Consider the following 21191-nt stretch of genomic DNA (forward strand, 5'->3'; position numbering starts at 1 on the left):
TACAGAGCTGCTCCCCTCCTACCTGCGGCTCAGCCTCTCTCCCCGCACGCTGCAGCGCCTCACGGCCGTGCTGTCGTAAAGAACCGGCTCCCATGTGAGTGTGACAGCAAGCGTGTCGTAAAGCGAGAGACAGTCCAAGATGGCAGCCTCCATATGTGCGGGTGAGTGGCGGGCAGTGTGACCTACCGGACGGCTGCTGCCCTGTGATATGCCGTATCCACCGGCTGTACAGATACGGGGCCGCGGGTAAACGTTAGTGCCGCTATGTGACGGCTCCATGTTGTCACCATTACTGCGTGCAGTGGGGTTACTTACTGTCTGTTATTCTCTGTTATCAGCCCTTGCAGTAGGATTCTGCGCTGCAGCCATTCGCAGTGCGCTACGTAGGGAGGATTGTTGTAGCCTCCTCCAATATCCGCAGACGCGGTGATGTCACTGAACCCGCCATCTTGTTTTCCATGTTTAGCGTAGATTTGCGTCCCGATCTGTGGCCGAATTTTTATTCATTTTTCCCCCTGACAACACGACATTTAGCGCCCCTTCACACAGGCAAATTCTGCGTGCGTAATACGCAGCGAGCGGATCTGTTTCAGCGGCTTCATTCACATTCGCGTTTGTTTTCACGTATTGTGCGATCGCGGGAATAAATACGCCATGTGACCCCTCCTATGTGCATCCGCACAGCGCAAGAGCCCACTGAAATCAATGAGCTGGTGTAAATCCGCACCACGTTGGCGGAAAACCTGCGTATTAGCTGCGCATATTTTTTGGTGTGCAGAAACGCACTTAATAATCAAAAAGCCGTAAATACCCCCAAATAGTATTTCAACAAAATGTTTAGTCCCGCAAAAAATAAGCCTCCGGTGCGGTCGCTCTGGTCGATGGAAAATAACGAGTGTCCCGGCCTCAGAATACGGCGCCACTGGGGAAAAAAGCTTTGCTTGTCGACTCTCGTTTTTGCGTTGGACGAGGCGCCCGTAAATCGTCCCTCTAACGGTCACAGACGCATTAGGCGTGGGGTCACACGGGGCGGAAATCTTGCGAAATGTCTGCAGCAGGACCGCACGGAAATTCTGCGAGATTTGCGCAGCAGAAAGGCTGGTCCAAAACATGCGCCATTTGAAGCCTGTATTCCGCTGCGGAAATCTGCAGAAATGGCGCCAAAATTGACAGGTTGCGGATTTGAATTCCGTTCCGCATGTCCGTTTCTGTGCAGCTTGTCCGCAGCAGCGTGTTAATAAGATTTTTGCAAATCTCATCCACTTTGCTGCTTAGTCTCAGTTTTAAAAATGCAAGCGGAATTTCTGCGCGGAGGGTCGGCACCGAGGGTCCGTGGTAATTCCGCCCCATGTGAGCCCGGCCTAAGGGTGCATTCAGACAACCGTATATCAGCTCGGTTTTCACGCCCAGCCGATATACGGCGTCTCTCTCTCTGCAGGGGGGGAGCCTGGAAGAGCCGGGAGCAGTGCTCTGAGCTCCCGCCCCCTCTCTGCCTCCTCTCCGCCCCTCCACTTTTTGCAATGGGGAGAGGCGGGACGGGGGCGGGGCTAATTCTCAAAACTTACCCCACCCCATCCCGCCTCCATTCATTGCAAATAGTACAGAGGGGCGGAGAGGAGGCAGAGAGGGGGCGGGAGCTCAGCTCCTGCTCCTGGCTCTTCCATCCTCCCCCCCCGCAGATGAGGACGACGTATATCGGCTCGCCGTGAAAACCAAGCCTATATACGGTCGTCTGAATCCACCCTAAAAGGGGGTTTTCCATTATGTGACTCTCCTACTCCCCCCTGTCCAGTGCTTGCAGACCCCACTGCTCAAAATCTGGAAGAAGACTTTGGGTGGTCCTGTGTAATACTTTGTGCATGTGACCATTGACCAATCACAGGCTCAGCTGTCATACTTTCCTGGTCGCTAGGTGGACATCGTGGTGAAAATGACTGAAGCATTTTTCATATACCCTGCGGGGTGGCAAGTACATTGATATTTTTTAGGGAGCATCAAAAGCCCCCTTGATATTTCGAGTGTACGTAACTCTTCCGAATAACCCTTTATGACTTCTGTCCTGCGTTTCGTCCCCCTGCAGGGTGTATCTATGATTTTCAGTTCTCTCAGGACTGGTGGAGGAGCCTGGCTGCTGTGGTGTGTGCTATAGACTGTGCATAGACAAGTGCAGATCCTGCTCTCTAATGTTTGTAACACAGAGAGACATAAAACCCTTATGGAGTACAGTAAGAGTGAGCAGTGGAGATGTGATTTATGTAGCTAAAACACAGCAAGCAGTGACTTACTATTAGCTGCAGGCAGTGACTGAGGGAGTCCCCACTTCTCTCTTTTCCTCTGCACTAATAGACCTCAATGAGCACAATGACTCACCCCCCCTTCTACATCCCTGGTGTAACGTCTCCTGTCAATCAAGGGGGGGCCCTAGTGGGCAGCACTTTAGAGGGACTTTTCAGCAGAAAAAACAGCATTTTTGGTAAATAAAGTAAATAGCGGTTTTGCTAGTCGGCTATCATGTAAGTCGGTGACCATTTATTGTCTCTTACAGCTGTCCGGGGGTCATTATTCCGGATCCAGCGGGGGTAAGTGAAATACCTACCAATGTGCCAGAAAGTGGGTGGGGCTTCAGAGTTGCCGGAATGTTAGTTGTGTATGGGCAGTCGGTCGGGTGGCCTCTGTTGATATCGCTGGAGCCCGTCCACATGGATTCCGTGGCAAAATAGAGCATGCTGCGATTTTTCGAATCCTCCCGCGTGAGCCTGGCCTTACTGTCCGGTTGAAAACAATGGACGATGCGTTTTGAGGGAACGCGAAAAGATAGGACATGGCGCTATTTTTTACTTCACAGCATGAGAAAGAATGGAGTTCATATTTGCGCAATTTTTGTGCGTTTCGCAGCGCCTAAATTGACATGAGATCGGTGCTCGTGTGCAGGAAGCCTGACAGCTTGCAGTTTCTGGCCGCATCGCTCCTTTTTTTTTTACAGCTGCTTTGAATTTGAAAACTACATTATGGCGCGTTCGGCAGCGAGTAGAGGCACGGAGGATCAGCGAAAGACACAAGCAGGGCGTTGGGGCACGGATGATCAGCAGACACAAGCAGGGAGTAGAGGCACTGATGATCAGCAGCAGACACAAGCAGGGTAGAGGCACTGATGATCAGCAGCAGACACAAGCAGGGTAGAGGCACGGATGATCAGCGGCAGGCACAAGCAGCGTAGAGGCACGGACGATCAGCGGCAGGCACAAGCAGCGTAGAGGCACGGACGATCAGCGGCAGGCACAAGCAGGGTAGAGGCACGGAGGATCAGCGGCAGGCACAAGCAGGGTAGAGGCACGGAAGATCAGCGGCAGGCACAAGCAGGGTAGATGCACGGATGATCAGCGGCAGGCACAAGCAGGGTGGAGGCACGGACGATCAGCGGCAGGCACAAGCAGCGTAGAGGCACGGACGATCAGCGGCAGGCACAAGCAGGGTAGAGGCACGGAGGATCAGTGGCAGGCACAAGCAGGGTAGAGGCACGGACGATCAGCGGCAGGCACAAGCAGGGTAGAGGCACGGACGATCAGCGGCAGGCACAAGCAGGGTAGAGGCACGGACGATCAGCGGCAGGCACAAGCAGGGTAGAGGCACGGACGATCAGCGGCAGGCACAAGCAGGGTAGAGGCACGGACGATCAGCGGCAGGCACAAGCAGGGTAGAGGCATGGACGATCAGCGGCAGGCACAAGCAGGGTAGAGGCACGGAGGATCAGCGGCAGACACAAGCAGGGGGTAAAGGCACAACGATCATTCAGCGAATTATCTAATGCTTTCATCAGCCTCTTCACACAACCGTGTTTGCGTGGTTATTCGTACGCGCAAAACACAGAGGATAGAGCCCATTGATTTCAATGGATTTCTTAGCATGTTTTGCAATTTACGTGCGCTGAAAAAAAGTAGGACCTGCGCTGTTATTCTGTGGGAGGTACGCAAATACGAAAGGGAAGCATGAAACACAGCACAAAACACGGGGAAACGAAGATATGTGGTCCTCATTACGCAAGTTAGCCTTTTCATGCGTACGGTCTTCTGAATAAGCCGTAATTGTTGGCTCTTTATCGGTCTGCTGTATATCTCTTGGTGTGAATGGGGAGATGTGCAGCCGGCCTACCATCGGGCCAGCGATTCTCCATCCCCAGAAACGCTCTGTGTGCTTTACATTTTGACGAGAAGCGCTGAGTCGGTACCGTTCCCAAAATGGGAGTCCGTCTCCGCAGCCCGATATCTTCGGCGGTCCCACTGAAATCAATGCACGGTTGCTATACAGGTTTTGGGGTGTCCTGGGGCCTCGTTCTTGTGGGGCTCCCAGTAGTCAGACCCTGACTAATCTGCAGGTTATCCCATATTCTGTGTATAGGGAACAACTTGCACTCATGGCACAGTCCCTTTTAAGAACAGAAGCCATAGCGGTAATGTGAACACAGCCCTACACAAGGCTTAGCAATAATATAGCAATTAGTCACTGTCCTGTAAGCTGCCCACTACATGCTGCCCCGTGTGGTTGTACGGTACGTGGCCAAGCGACATGGGAAACATCCTCAGAGTAATATCCGCCATGCCACTCATAGTCATATGTAGTAAAAGGGAAAAAAGTTCTACGACTTTCTAATGTATACTGTGTTTCCATTTCTCAGTGTTTTCAATCTCTGTTAGCAGTCAGTGAATGGAGCTATTATATATTCAGCTATTGAATGGTGTATTTGTAGGCTACTGGGATTTTCTGTTTGTGTCCCAGCCACATGCACTGATCTCATTACATGGTGATTTGTATTTCAGCCTGTCGGCCGCCAGCTGTCTGCTGTCACAAAGTGGCATCCACACCTCTGCTGTCTTGGAGAGAGATAACTGGGAGAGGAAGAATAGAAAGGTCTACCCTCCTCAACATCCTGACGAGCGCCGACGACCCGCCGTGAGTCCATTTTTGTGTTACGGGAGCTGGTAATAAAGTACAGTTTGTGACATTCTGGTCATACTTTGATGTTCCCTCCAGGGGGAGGAACTCAGAGATTACATATATTCATACGAGTACTTATAATGACCACTTTGTTAGAGACCCCGGGGTGCAGCATGAAATCATGTGACAAGTTTTCCGTGGATCAGTTTCAATGTGAATCTACATCTGATAGGAGAATCCAGCGATCGGAGGGATCTCCAACGATATCTGATCATCGGTACTAAACTAGTGGGGCCAGGATATTGCTGCCCACCTTGTGGGGTTTTCTAATCTAATGGTGTAGAGAGTGTATGGAGAATGTTGTGATCTAGAATAACATCCAGCTAAAGGGGATCCTGTGAACGGAAACAACTTGTCTCTTAACCCCTTGAGTGGCACGCCCGGAAATTTTCCGGGACGAGCTCCACTGCTCATAGCGACATAGCCCGGAAGATTTCCGGGCTATGTATCACTATGGGAGCTGCAGAGCACAATGCTACAAGCTGTGACAGTGTGCTCTGCCTGCACAGACCCACACAGAGCAGTGCAAGGGCTTTGAAAAACCAGCAGAAGATATTGCCGATATGCCGGCAATCTCCTGCTTTTACAGGTTGCCATAGACACCATCGGCTTGTCAGAAGCAAGCCGATGGTCTCTGTGGCAAGGAGAGCTGGTTGTTAGCTGTCAGAGGACAGCTAGGTACCAGCTCTTACAGCAGAGATCAGAGAAAACCTCTGATCGCTGCTGTGTTAACCCTTTACATGCTGCAGTCTATGTGACTGCAGCATGTAAAGGGCTGTCACCATCGGACCCCCGGAATGTGATCAGGGGGTCCTGATGGGTCCCTGTGGAAGTCCCCTAGAGGGACAAAAAAAAAAAGTAAAAAAAATAATAAAAACACTTGTCTCCCTTTACTTTGTAAAAAAATCAAAAATATAATCACACATGTGGTATCCATGTGTCGTAATGACCCAGAGAAGGAAGTTAATACATTATTTAACCCCTTAATGACATGGCCCCTTTTTTTCTTTTTTCCCCATTTCTTTTTTTCCTCCCCCCTGTTTAAAAAAATCACAACTTGTCCCGCAAAAAACAAGCCCTTATATGGCCATGTCAATGGAAAAATGAAAAAGTTATGGCTCTTGAGACGCAACTGCAAAACTAGTTGAAATTCAATGATTAGACCATTTTAAAAAACCTGCCCTGGTGGGCACGACAGGGTGGTAGGAAACCCGCCACTCAAGAGGTTAAAGGGGTCAGAGGAGGATGTCAAGAATCATTTGTTGGTCCTTAACACAGAGGGGCTATAGTTCCAGCACCATTGTGTCTAAAAGAAACATAAAGACAAGACTCTAGTGGGCAAAAGAGTGCAAAAAATTATATCGCGAGCAGCAGAAAAACATCGTCTGGTCAGATGAAACTAGATGCCCCATGCTGATGGGAGGTTAGAATTTGATGCAAGCAGCATGAATCGGTGAACCCTTCCTGTCGGCTGTTAACAATTCAGTAATGATGTGGGGAATGTTTTATTGGCGCACCTCGGGTCCTCTGATACTTCTGGAGGCCGAAGGAGGTCCAGCGCACCACTAAATGGGTGTCTCTAGTAGAGTGGCCATTCAATACATACAGTACCAGTGGTCTCCAAGCCCTGAAAACCAGCTCCAGGTGGTTGTAGTGCCCCTGGGCACCGGGTGACCTGGCATCAGTGACGGGCGATGCTGGAATGACATGAATTAAAAATATTAGTGTATAACAAGTATTGATATTTAGGGCCAAACAGTAACGCGCATCTTTTATGAATTTGTCATGATTTGTAACTTCTCTTAGCGCAAAAAGTGTCTAAAACACAAAAACGTCTCGTTTTCCACTTTTTGGGGGATCGTTTGGGATGGTATTATTACTCCATCTAGGGTTGGCATATTACATTTAATGCCCCGATTACTTAATCTGCAGTAGGAAGATCCTTTTGCATTACTGTCTTTAGGGGTGCAGACGCTGGTGGCAAAGTCCACTCGGCTCTTCTGCTCAGTTTAACCCCTTCAACCCTAAGGATGTACAGTTATGTCCTCTGGCTGCGGGGTTTGTATGGAACGGGATTGCCTTCTAAAAGAAGGAGGTGTTTGACAGGTGGTCTTTGACAGCTGACACCTCCCGCAACAGCCAGGATCAGCTTTCACACTGATTGTGGGTGTTAACTAGAGATGAGTGAGCATACTCGATAAGGCAAACTACTCGAGCGAGTGGTGCCTTATGCGAGTACCTGCCCTCTGGTCTCTAAAGATTCGGGTGCCGGCGGGGGAGAGCGGGGAGGAACAGAGGGGAGAGATCTCTCTTCCTCTCCTCCCCCCCTGCTCACCACCGCAACTCGCCTGTCACCCGCGCTGGTAACTGAATCTTTAGAGATGAGCGGGCAGGTACTCAAATAAGACACTACTCGCTCGAGTAGTTTGTCTTATCGAGAATATTCGCTCATCTCTAGTGTTAACCCTTTAAATGCTACTGTCAATTCTGATAGCTGCATTTAAATCCCCCGATCAGTGTTCAGGGGGTCCTGAATAGCCTCCTCACAATATGATTGGGAGGTACATATAACAGCCCGAGTTCTTCTGAAGGCCCCCAGAGCTACCATGAATGGCTATCAGGTCATGCCTGTGGCCTGTCTTTATACACTGCCTGTTAGAATGCGGTATAATGCAACATTATGGTACGAATTACGGTATTGTATTATACTGTATGACCAATCACAAATACAAGTTCTCTTAGGAAAGGTAAGTGGGGGGAAAAAAACGTGTTTTTTTTTTTGTTTGTTTGTTTTTTAATTATTGTAAAGAATATTAAAAGTTTTTGAAAAAACCCTTTACCATGTTTAAATTTAAAAAAAAAAAAAAACATATTTGGAATGGCCGTAGCCATAAAATTCCAATCAGTCAAAATGACACGTTTATCCCAAGTTGTGTATTCGGTAGAAAAAAATACACACACATCAGAATTGTGCTTTTTTTAAAATGTATTTATTTATTTATTTTTTAAATCACCCTGTATATAAGAAAAAATGTAATAAAAACCTATCAAAAAGTCATATGTACTCCAGAATGGCACCAATAGAAACCACAAATCATCCCGCAAAAAAAAAACCCACACAACCCCACCGACAGAAAAATAAAAAAGGCTATATATGTTGTTTTTTTTTTTTTTAAGATATTTTTTAGAAATAGCACAGCAAAATAAATACATTTTTGGCTGTGTCGTTATCCTGTTGTTTTTGTTGCAGTGTGTATGCCATAAAAACAAGATGCCCCAAAGATGTCAAAATTACTTTTTTTTTTTTTTCCCATTTCACTCCACTTAGAAATTCTTAAAATCTTTTCAGTACATTATATGTTAAATAGTATCATTGAAAAATACAACTCATCCTGCAAAAAATAACAAGCCCTCCAACATACATCAATGGAAAAATAAAAGCGTTTATGATTTTTTTCACAGTTGGGAAGAAAAACCATAAATAGAACTAAAAGGGTCTGCTGTGTCCTTAATGGTGCATATAGACAACATAGAGGGGGTTCCCGTATGTTCAGCCATGTCTGTAGCATCCAGTGATTCCCATGCAGGAGCCCCTGTCAGAGAAGCCATACTCACTTCCACATCAGTCACATTTGGTGTTGTGTAAAGTATTGGATCATGTTATGTTTTTGCAGAGATCAGTCAGTGATTTCCTATACCCTGGAGGGGAATCGCTGCCATAGATGTAAATACACTGAGTTCCCTGATTTGCAGTTGGAAACAAGATGTCCTCCCCCCCCCCCCCCCCCCCCCCATTCATGACTTCACTTTCATTCTTCCTTTTTCCCTTCATTTCCATAGGAAGTTCACCATTGCCGGAGAGACATTAAGTACAGCATGGACAAGATGTGGTATTTGGCCAAACTGGTAAGCAGCGTGTTCGGCATACAGTGTGCCAGCGGTGTGCGGTTCTATAGTGCTGCATCGTGTTATATGCAGTACTAGCTGATATACCCGGCTTCGCCCGAGTTAATTTGGTACTGGTGTTTACCTGTTGTTCTCACGGAAAATTTTCTGAAGTTGTGGTTACTTCAGAGGAACCGAGGAATAAAACATGTATACACATAGAGGAGCATTAGATTCTCCTCAGACTGTGAACCCTTTACTTTTCCTATTGACAACCTAAAGAATGGTCGTGCCAAATTTCACATTTGTGCGGTAGAGTTGTATGTTATTATTTACATAACATAGGGGGGCACTTACTTTTGCACTTAGTATTGAATAATTGAGTTGTGACCCCTTTGCTTTTCCTATTTCGGACCTAAGGAAAGGTGGTGCCAAATTTCAAATTTGTACAACAGTGGGAAGTTAGAGAATTAGATTAGATACATTACACAGTGTGTCACTTATTTTTGCACTTAGAATTGAATAATCGAGTTGTGACCCCTTTACTTTTCCTATTTATGACACAATCAATGCTCGTGCCAAATTTCAACTTTTTATGACATCAGGAAGTGAGAGAATTAGATTCCGTACGTAAAAAATTTGGGCGCTAATTCTTTTGCGCTTAGAATTGAATAATCGAGTTGTGACCCCTTTACTTTTCCTATTTCGGACCTAAAGAATGGTCGTGCCAAATTTCACATTTGTACGACACAGAAAGTTAGAGAATCAGTGGCGAGTCAGTGAGGGCTTTCGTCTTTATATATATATATATATATATATATATATATATATATATATATATATATATATATATATATATATATATATATATATATATATATATATATATATGTGCACCTCTTAAAAGGGAAACTATCATTGCTTTCATACATATTAAACTGCCTAAGGTGACAGAATGCTTAACTACCTCTGTGTCCAAACTTTTTCTTTTATTTGTCTCCTGAAGAAATCATGGCTGGAAAAAAAAAAAAAGTTTTGAAACTTTCCCATGCAATCAGATGCAGACTGGCCCGGTGGGCTGCTGCACCATGTCTGCTGGCTAGAGCTTTCCTGATAAACATGCCCCCTGCTGTTGGTGTGACGTGGATGACCTCAAATATGTTATTCATGGAGCGATCCAAATGTTTATATATATATATATATATATATATATATATATATATATATATATATATATATATATATATATATATATATATACTAGCTGATATACCTGGCTTCGCCCAAGTTAATTTGATACTGGTGTTTATCTGGTGTTCACACGGAAAACTACACAGAATGTGCCACCTCACACATGCTGCTCATAACACCCAGATCAGATCGATTCCTCTCAGTGTATAGGCAGATAGGAGAGAGATTTATCTCAGACTGTATGTAAAAATGTCACCCCACAGAATGTGCCACCTCACACACGCTGCTCATAACACACAGATCAGATAGATTCCTCTCAGTGTATAGGCAGATAGGAGAGAGATTTATCTCAGACTGTATGTGAAAATGTCACCCCACAGAATGTGCCACCTCACACACGCTGCTCATAACACCCAGATCAGATAGATTCCTCTCAGTGTATAGGCAGATAGGAGAGAGATTTATCTCAGACTGTATGTGAAAATGTCACTCCACAGAATGTGCCACCTCACACACGCTGCTCATAACACACAGATCAGATAGATTCCTCTCAGTGTATAGGCAGATAGGAGAGAGATTTATCTCAGACTGTATGTGAAAATGTCACTCCACAGAATGTGCCACCTCACACACGCTGCTCATAACACACAGATCAGATAGATTCCTCTCAGTGTATAGGCAGATAGGAGAGAGATTTATCTCAGACTGTATGTAAAAATGGCACTACTCAGCATGTGCCAACTCACATACTCTCCTCATTTTTACCCTGAAAGGTAACGCCCCTTTTCAAATTTCCTACCCAGACTGAAGGTTGCAGCCCCTTGTTATACTTAAAGGCATACTCCATCCTAGCAGTCCATGTCCACTTCCTTTTGTACTTTACAGCCTTTCAATACATACTACAGTCAGTTTTATTCCTATTTGGCTTGTGCCAAATTTCACATTTCTATGACATCGTGAAGTTAGAGAATTAGATTCCGCACGTAAAATTTGGACGCTAATTCTTTTGCACTTAGAATGGAATAATCGAGCTGGGACCCATTAACTTTTCCTATTTATGACATAATCATTGCTTGTGCCAAATTTCATGTTTCTACGACATCGAGAAGTGAGAGAATTAGTGAGTGGGTCAGTGAGGGCTTTCGTCTTTGCATCATAATATATTATATATATCTATATATATAGAGTCAAAAGTGCATAGCAAATTAGTGAAAGACCATGGGGCAGGTTTACTTAGACTGGGGTTTTATACACTTATCTAAGTAAAAGCTGTGCTGGCGTGACAAATGTATTAAAGAAAACCTTTCATTGCTGTCAAACATATTAAAGTGATTGTCCATTTGTAAAACTATTGATGGCCTATCTACAGGATAGTCTATCAGTAGGAGATCAACAGGGGATTGCGGCCCAGTAACCCTGCCGATCAGGTGTTTGCTGGACCAGTGTGCTTGTGAACTGAGCTGATATCTGCAGGAAGCAAACAGCTCCGTTCCCACCGCATTGGCCAGTCTTGGTATTACAGGCAAAGTTCCAAATGAAGTGAATGGCCTGGCCACTGTAGTACGGAGCTGTCTGCTTCTTCCAGAAATCAACTCTGTTCATGAGCACACCAGCCCAGCGATCAGTGAGGGTGCCAGAGGGTGGAACCCTGCTAATCTACTATGGGTGACCTATATGCTATCAGTAGTTTACTGGACGGCCCCTTTAAACTATTTAGTGACAAAATTCTTATTTTATGTCTCCTGAAGAAATCATCATACCTGGAAGAATTGTAATATTTTCCTTTGCCTCCATGTAGATGGATGCAGAACGGTCAAGGGGGTGGGAAGGGACCATGTCCATTGACCAGAGCTTTCACGAAAAACATGCCCGTCTCTGCTGGTGTAACATAAATGATATCTCCAGCATCATCCACAGAGTGAGCTAAACGTCACGTATGTGCTGGGAGTTAGGGGACCAGTGCATGCGCAGATCATTTGTCTCTTTTGTCGGCAGATTTAGCGCGTGTGCCAGTCCGTAAATTAGTGCACGCTCAACATTTGGATCGCTCCGTGAATAACATATTTGAGGTCATCCCCGTCACACCAACAGCAGGGGGCATGTTTATCAGGAAAGCTCTAGCCAGCAGACCTGGTCCAGCAGCCCACCGGGCCAGTCTGCATCTGATTGCATGGGAAAGTTTCAAAACTTTTATTTTTCCAAGCACGATTTCTGCAGGAGACAAATAAAAGAAAAAGTTTTGGCCACAGAGGTAGTTAAAGGGGTTGTCCTGCGCCGAAACGTTTTTTTTTTTTTTTTTTTCAATAGCCCCCCCGTTCGGCGCGAGACAAACCCGATGCAGGGGTTTAAAAAAAAAAACGGATAGTACTTACCCGAATCCCCGCGCTCCGGTGACTTCTTACTTACCTTGCGAAGATGGCTGCCGGGATCTTCACCCTCGGTGGACCGCAGGTCTTCTGTGCGGTTCATTGCCGATTCCAGCCTCCTGATTGGCTGGAATCGGCACACGTGACGGGGCGGAGCTACGAGGAGCAGCTCTCTGGCACGAGCGGCCCCATTCAGAAGGGAGAAGACCGGACTGCGCAAGCGCGTCTAATCGGGTTATTAGACGCTGAAAATTAGACGGCACCATGGAGACGAGGACGCCAGCAACGGAGCAGGTAAGTGAATAACTTCTGTATGGCTCATATTTAATGCACAATGTACATTACAAAGTGCATTAATATGGCCATACAGAAGTGTATACCCCACTTGCTTTCGCGGGACAACCCCTTTAAGCATTCTGTCACCTTAGGCAGTTTAATCTGTTTGAAAGTGATGATAGTTTCCCTTTTAAGAGGTGCACACCTCCTATTTAGTCTATCCTCAGGCCGCACATGTGCCAAGTGTAATGCCTGCGCCAGCTACAATCAGGCATACTTAAGGTCTACCAGTGCCTGGTGTAAGTTATAGTAATGTGGTGGTCCATGAGTGGCCACACCCCTAATGCTAAGCCCTTCCCACTTTTTAAAAGTGACGAGACTGGTGCAAAAATACAAAAAGTCACATGTTTTTGCCCACAACATGGCATGTGCCACAATGTGCAGATCTTCTACCACAGTTTTCTGGTGTAAAGCCTTTGATAAATCTCCCCCCCCCTTCCCCCCAAGTGTTTCATACACAAAAGGCAAAAGCTAATTTCCACATGAAGAAAGTCTGTACTTCTGCGATCATTTTAGGACCACCAAATCTAAAGCTGGCGGCTTCTCTCTAGCCTGAAATATCTGAGAACAGGAAACAATAGACGTATTAAACCGTTTAGGCCTCATGTCCACTTAATAAATGGAATTACCAAATCGGCGTGGGTGTCCCGCACGTGTGATCCAAGCCCATCGGGATGCATTGGACACCCGCAGGTAAGTAAATACCTGCAGATGTCAATTTTTCCTGTCGCGCGGAATGCACGTGCGGCAAAATACCCGCAGCATGCTCCATTTTCTGCGGGTCTCCCGCAGGCTTCCATAGAAGCCTATGGAAGCCGTCCGTCACCGCGGCACACCCGCAGCTGAATTTCTGCTCTCCGGCGTGGGAGCGCTGGAGAGCAGGAGTTTTTTTTTTTAAAAAAAGTTCTTCCGGCATGCCGAGCGCATCCGCCGGGCCGAAGAAAGAAGATCCATTCGCGACGGAGGGAAGATCCGCTGCGTCCGGACAGGTAAGAAAAATTTAATTTTCAGCCCTCATGTCCGCGGGAAAGGAGGGAGCCGCTGCGGGATTCTGCATGGAGAATCCGCGCGGGCCCAAATTTCCTAGTGGACATGAAGCCTTGGGGTCCAATTGCCACATGCATAGACCGGGATTGTAATCAGATGACAATTGGTAATACAAGTATTTTACCATGAGGGAATTGTAAATCTCGGGGTCAGTGTAGGGTTGTACACTGAAATCACGAGGCCCAATAGCAGAACTCAGAATGAGCCCAACTTCACAAATGGGGACAAAAAAGAAAAACAGTATACACTTAAACTTTAACTAAACTTTTTAGAAACATGTCATAGTGACATACCTTTTCAGCTGTTTCCATCACTGCCCTTCAGAGGTGAGTGAGGAGACTTATATAGCCATGCATGCTCCTCTGGGTAATTTATGCAAATAAGGAAGATGGAACAATACCTCTGCAGCGCCATCTACTGCACACTGATGATGGGCAAACACCCCAAAGCAGCTGTCTGTGTATGGTTTTCTAGCTTCGTTTCCTATTCCCAATCATTGTTTTACTGACTTGTTAAAGAGTCGTACATTGATTTGAAGGAATGAAACACCAATAGGTGGCGCTGCAGAGGTATTGTTCCATCTTCCTTATTTGTATCAGTGCTCAGAATAGTGTAGGGGCTCTATAGAAAGTCTATGGAGTCTTTACTCCACTGGCGATGACAGCCGTATGAGCACAGCGCTCTGATGAACACTTCTGCCTATTTGATGTAGTGATCAGGGAAGGTCTCAGTACCTGGATCCCTGGGATCAAAACTTTTGAAGTGTCAAAAGTTTTAAAAAGTTTAGTTATACTTTAATGTCATAATGCACCTTTATCTGGCACAGAGCTCCAAATCCCTTGCTTTTTTTTTTTACTCAACCATAGACGTAAATTATAATATTTCGGCTACATGCAGTCACCACTAGGGGGAACTTGCTAGTATTGAACTCATTGGGTGCTATATACTGTAAATATGCACGCTGTGAGCTCCTACAGGTATACATAATTTCTCAACCATTGTAGTGGGGACACAGTTTAGGACCATGAGCATAGCAACTTCCACTAGAAGGCGGACACTAAGCAAAGAAAGTGGTAACTCCTCCTACCAGCTATACCCCTCCTGCAGGCAACACGTTAGCAAGTTTTGGTTTAGTGCCTGTAGGAGGCAAACCTCTCCTTTCATTGGTCTTCAGCTGTACTTTGCTGACTGGGTCTACAGAGCTGGTATTAGACTCTCCCTGTTTACCCTACCAAGGAGGGCAAATAAAATGGAGTTAACCTCTCTGTTGCCAGCCTGACCCTCAGAAGACAAGGAGGCATGGTCAACATTAGTTTGACCCGCCAGCCATAGTGACCCCCAAATTGGAGTATTTCCTTCCCAAAAGCAGGCAAGCACTGGGGCGTACAATGGAGACCTACCAAAAGTATTTTGACACTCCCCATCAGTAGAATGGATTGTGCCTTATCAATAGATCACATGTTCTACACCATACTACATAAGATGAAGACCCTTGGAGGTTCCATAGTTTGTGAGGGGATCGGGATGCTATTGGATATTTCAGTTATTCTGCCGTACACAAGCCGTCCAAGCACAATTCATTAGTCCGTCTACAATGGTGCAAGAAGCATCGTCATTGGACAGTTCAGCAATGGAAGAACGTTCTATGGAGTGATGATTCCCAATGCTCCATCTTCAAATTGGATGGCTGTACCCGGGTTTAGAGGAGCCTGGGGGAACACCTTTTGCCTGAGTATGTTGTGTGAACCGAGAAGTACGGCAGAGGGTCTGTTATGGCCTGGGGATGTTTTACATGGCATGGGCTCGGTACAGTGGTTGTAGTGACAAGAACCATGAACAAGGAGGTGTACCCTGACACTCCAGACAATAATGTGCTGCTGACAATGTCACAATACTCTGGGAATGGTCGGCCATACTTCCAATAAGACGACGCGCCTTGTCACAAATCCAACTCTGTTTTACATTGGTTTGAGGATATGGATGTTCCACGATTAGACTGGCCTGCCTGAACCCTACTGAACGTCTTTGGAGCAAACTGAAACGTCTGGTCAGGAAATATAAACAGCATCCATCCTTTGAGAGAACTGGCCAGATGTTTGCAGGATGAATGGAGGGAAATGCCAGGTGAAGTGTATTGGACATTAGTGGAAAGTATGCCACGGAGAGTATCCAATGTCATTAGGGCCAAAGGAGCCTCACTAAGTAGTAACCTATGGAAAAAATACTACTTTTGATTCTTGCTCAGGTGTCCAGTTACTTTTGGTAGGATAGTGTGTTCTCTCCATGTCACCATATTGAAATCGGAAATGGAGATTGTGATCTCCATTGGTGACAGACTGATGTACGTGGTGACAATCTCATTACAGAGGTGTAAGATATGTTGGCTCTACAATGCAGTGACAGTCCCACCATTCACAGGTGCCCACCGCTCCGTAGACCGTGGTACAACTGGGTGGGAGGAAGCACCTGAGTGCCATCACCACCACCTGGTGCCTAATCGAGGCTCTCTATGTAAATGTCCAAATGCCAGTGCTGCTCCGTGAAAGACGGCCTCCTCTTTAAATAACATTTCGTAAATTGAATCCCCGCCGGTTCCTTTGTGATTAATTTCCTAAATCCAGAACTTTGACTGTAACCACAAACAGACTTTTGTAAAATGAGTTTCTTGGTCATCAAAGTGAAATTGAACAAAGCTATTAATTCATCTAGATAGTGGATGGAGATATGTAAATGATCCCCGATTTCCATAGGATGGCTTTTATCCAGCGAGCGCAGAAGCCCTTGGGGGCCTGTTTAGTAGCAGAATAATTACCCATCAGTCACATGATCCTGGAGGATTTAACCCTTTATTTCTATCTCTAGATCAAGGGGATGTCTGTAGACCAAGCGATCGCTCAGATGGAATTCAGCGACAAGAAAGGGGCAAAGATAATTAAAGAGGTAAGACGCCCAACATCTGCTGCTGCGTTCACCTGTGTGGGACTGCAGAAGGCAAGTCGAGGACCGGACTCGGTAACTCCGGCAGTCCCATAGAGGTGATTGGAGTCGCTGCACGCATGCTCAACTGCTGCTCCATTCATTTAGGTGGGAGTGGGGGGTCTCAGGGGTCAGACAATGACATCATAGAATAACTCCCGGAAAGGGGGTGCTGCCTTGTATATGATTATGTTAAACCCCTACCTGACATGGCTTAATCCAGTGGTTCCTTCTATAGAGCCAAAGGCATGCAGCCGTAAAAACAGATGCGACTAGGACATGCCATGATATTTTTACATAGGATGACCTGTGGGGCGCAGATGCCTGTCAGGTGGTCCCAGATGCCTGTCAGGTGGTCCCAGCGATGATCACTCCTGTGCTTTTACACAGGAACAATCATCGCTAGTGAATGGGAGGTCGTGTGGGCCAGGGATCGATCCTCAGGATAGGTCATCAATAGTTGACCAGTACGGGTACGCCACTCAGGATCCCATCGATCAGCTGATTGAAGTGACAGTGCTGTACATTGTATTGCAGCTCAGTTCCATTCGCTTGAATAGAACTGGGCTGCTCTCAAGCCACGTGACGAATGAACGCGACGTCACTGCCCTGAGAAGAGGCCTCGACGCTCATCGGAGCACCGCGGCCTCTTTAACCCTTTCCAATCCACTGTCTGACCTCTGAAGACATTATGATTTAAGGCTGTACAGTTCCGATGTTGGTAGACGTCCGTCGGGGTTCTCTTACTGTATATTGCCAGCCTCTCTGCTGTCAGAGCCTATCCAATGTGTCCCCTCATGCAGTACTGGCTTTAGCAAGCATATAGCGTCATTGTATAATGGCAGAAAGAGTAAGCCCCCTAGGAAAACCAGGATACAAATTGGATTGAAAAGGGTTAATCAGCTGAGCGGGGGGGATCCCGAGCGGTGGGCCGCCACCAATCCACTATGGATGACCTATCCTGAAGATGGGTCATTGGTAGTGTAGTCCTGAAAAACCTCTTTAAAGTTTACCTGTTAAATGACAGGTGTACTCTTGCATAAGCATATTCTTGCCACTAGGGGGAGCTGCAGTTTGTATAATGGGGAAGGTCTGTTCTCTGTGAGTAGCTACAGGTTGTTTCTAATATGGAGTATAGAATACAGGGTTATTACAAGTGCTCTTCCCGATTTGAAGCTCACACAATTCACGTTTAATGAGATTCAGATGCAGAAATTTGATATAAATTGAAACAAACTCAAAAAGTTTGTTGCGCAACATCAAAAATGTTCTCCAAGTCAGAGGTGATCCCCACTTCTTGGGATCTCCTGTTCCAGCTGAAGCCATGTCTGTAGGATCCAGGTAGGAAATCCCCGGGATCATCTCCTTATGGAATAGCCGTACACTTTCCTGCAGGTTATAGCGCAGAACACGTTCACTTTGGGGGAGTCGCACATACGCTCCACGTAGACATGGGAGTGTCCCTCCCCCAGATCACCCTGACATTACATTTGATAACTGTGCCTAAAAGGTGGAAGCCGACTTCATAACTAAACACTCCATGAAGCACTCCAGCCTCCATTAGCGTTTGCACACCCTCGCAGAAAAAATATATCCCTAGTGACGACTACGGCAGAAAAAAACTTTTGGGGGGGCTCATTTAGCAAAACTGTCTACCAGTAAGATGTCTTTGTTGCCCGTAGCAACCAATTATAACGCAGCTTTCATTGTAGCTCAGCAGCTTGAGAAATGAAAGCAGCGCTGTGATTGGTTGCTACATCGAATTGCCATATCCGAGAGTCAGTAAACAGGAGTTATGGGGGTCTCACATAGGGAAGATGGTTTGTAATAACCCCGAAGGCGGTACCGATGCGCCACATTGATATTGGGATTATAAATGACAAAATAATGGAACGCCTTCTCACATTTTGGGTTTTAGGTCTTGTTAGAAGCTCAAGAAATGGCAGTGAGAAACAACCATGTGGAGTATAAATCTAACCTCTACGTAGGTAAGTGATGTGGGATTCGTAGATATAGAAGCTTCAAAATGTCAAAAAAGTTTAACCCTTAAAGCATAATTTAAAGGTATGTTCCAGTCTCGGCTAAACATGGCCGCCATGAGAACACCGCTGTATACCAGGCGGCTGGGAGGACGGAAACAGCTGCGGGTTTCTTCTGTACGCCTTATCTGTAATTCCCATCAAAGTGAATGGAAGTTATGGAAACGGTGAAGCACAGCAGGATATACTGGTGTAGTACAGTAACTCGCCGCGCTATGCGGTTTCCAGATCTCCCATTCACCTTGATGGGAGTTAGGCCGGCTTCACACGGGAGTCAAAATGGCGCGAGATTTGTGCATTTTGAGACGCACAAATATGAACCTCATTTTTTTGAATGGGGTCATACATGTGCGCCATACTTTCCTGCATGGCACAAATTGCAGCATGTTCTATCGTCCTGCTTGCTCTCGCATCACACCGCCCAGCGCTCAATTATTTCCTGCATTGAAAGTGAGTGGAGCGGCACCGTGCATGACCGCTCTATTCAATGCACCACCCACAGTGAGGAGGAGAGGGGGACACCAGACCCCCATTCTTGGGATGGGGTGAGGGCTCAGTATTCAGACCCTCACTAATCAGACATTTATCACCTATCCTGTCGATGAATTGGGACACAGCCCCTTTATATTTTGTCCCCGTCCTGGTTAGTTACAGTTATATACCCCAATATTTTTGCAGTTCTTGATCCTCTATTATCACAGCTGCCTGAATTCCTCTATAGTCACATCTGGTTTCACTTGTATCTCCCCAGTAGTCATAGCAGAACTCCCCTTGCCCTCCCAGTAGTCATAGCAGGATTCCCCACATTCCCAGAAGCAAGCGCACTCACATGTACTGACTTGGTGGCAGGAAGCTACCTATTCTGCATGTAGCTTCCTTCTGTCATATGGTCAGCAGTTGTCTTGGTAGGACGCCTCCCTATGGTCAGCAGTTGTCTTGGTAGGACGCCTCCCTATGGACAGCAGTTGTCTTTAAAACATTGCAAAGTTCTATAAGGTAAAGTCCCCTGGTGCGAGCCCCGAGTCGTGACAGACTGTTTTTGCGGGGTGATTTGCCATTGCTTTCCCCGGTCATCTTTACCCCCCAGCAAGCTGGGTACTCATTTTGCCAACCTCAGAAGGATGCAAGGCTGAGCCAGCTACCTTGACCCGGCTAACTGAACCAAGTGGTGATTGAACCTGCAACCTTGAGGTCGTGGGCACTGACCGTTGTACAGCATCATAGGGTTCAATATAGATGGTGAGAAGATGTAGAGAATGAAGGCTGTTAGTATATGTGTGTGATATATGCAGAACATAAGACATTGGCATTCTCACAAGACCCATCTCTGTTCCTTTTCAGCCAACTCATTTTCTGGAAAAGGCAGCTACTTAAAGCGAATTCGTTACCATGCCCGTGGCAGATATGGCATCATGGATAAGGTATACTGCCATTATTTCGTCAAGTTGGTTGAGGGACCACCGCCTCCAAATAAAAAACCCATCACTGGATTTGAGCAAGCACAGGAATACGTGCAGACGCTGCGAAACCGCACCATCATCCACGGCTTATGATCAGCGCTACCTAAGAGCGCTATGGACTCAGTGACGGGAGGGAGCCATATGTAAGGACCGTGACCACTCCTGTGTATCATTTGTATATTAAAGGATTTAAGGTGGCATATGTGGTCTAGCGTGGATCCAGCAGTGTCTGTCTATGACGTATGGGTGATGCTTACCTGCTATTCTTCTGGCAGCTCCGCTACTTTTCAGATCTGCTTTATTAGTACCTGCAGAGAGGCAATAGTCAATTTCTGTTGACCATGGCCTATCTGCAGGATAGGGGCTAAAATCTGATCAATGGGATTCCCCCTCTACTTTTCACTGCAGGCTTTCAATGAGGCTGACGGAAATAGTAGAGTACAAGGCTGTCTCTGCCACTTCTCTTGAAGATGAATGAAGCGGCACCACACTGCTGCTCCATTCAGTTGTCTGCTCACTGTGTGGGAGTGCAGTGAGGAAGAGATGGAGACATGAGACCCCGGTTCTCGGGATCGGGTGGGGTCTCGGCGCCGTGCCCCTTCTGATTAGACTTTTATCGCCTATCCTGTAGATGGGTGATATAAGTCAATTTTGGAAATGTAAATGTAAAACGGGCACTACAAATAAATTGAAAAATTTGAATGAATGAATTAATGAATGAATGAATGAATGCATATATAATTCTAACCAATAGGGTGCATCCAGAATGTGTCCAAATATCACTCCAATAGAAAGAAGATACAACATTTACATGTATATTCAATGCACACCCAAGTATAATAAGGTATCAAAAGTTACTTTAATTCAATGGTCACAAAACATGTTAAAAGGACCAGCTA

General features: G+C 46.1%; 2 protein-coding genes across 2 annotated transcripts in view; one reads left to right on the forward strand and one right to left on the reverse strand.

The window, feature by feature from the left end:
* GEMIN5 (gem nuclear organelle associated protein 5) overlaps window positions 1-111 on the reverse strand; it is a 56707-nt gene extending 56596 nt beyond the window's left edge. The window contains exon 1 of the mRNA XM_066590461.1: window positions 23-111. The gene's annotated coding sequence lies outside the window, so the exon portion shown is untranslated. The remainder of the gene's footprint in view (window positions 1-22) is intronic.
* On the forward strand, window positions 63-20492 carry MRPL22 (mitochondrial ribosomal protein L22). The gene is made up of 7 exons (XM_066590462.1): window positions 63-161; window positions 2546-2579; window positions 4815-4947; window positions 8833-8898; window positions 16680-16757; window positions 18712-18781; window positions 20174-20492. The coding sequence occupies exons 1-7, from the start codon at window positions 140-142 to the stop codon at window positions 20383-20385; spliced, it is 615 nt and encodes a 204-aa protein (XP_066446559.1). The 5' UTR covers window positions 63-139; the 3' UTR covers window positions 20386-20492.
* Window positions 20493-21191: the final 699 nt, after the last annotated feature.

This window comes from Eleutherodactylus coqui, chromosome 2 (genome assembly GCF_035609145.1).
Source record: "Eleutherodactylus coqui strain aEleCoq1 chromosome 2, aEleCoq1.hap1, whole genome shotgun sequence".
NCBI classification, from domain to species: domain Eukaryota; kingdom Metazoa; phylum Chordata; class Amphibia; order Anura; family Eleutherodactylidae; genus Eleutherodactylus; species Eleutherodactylus coqui.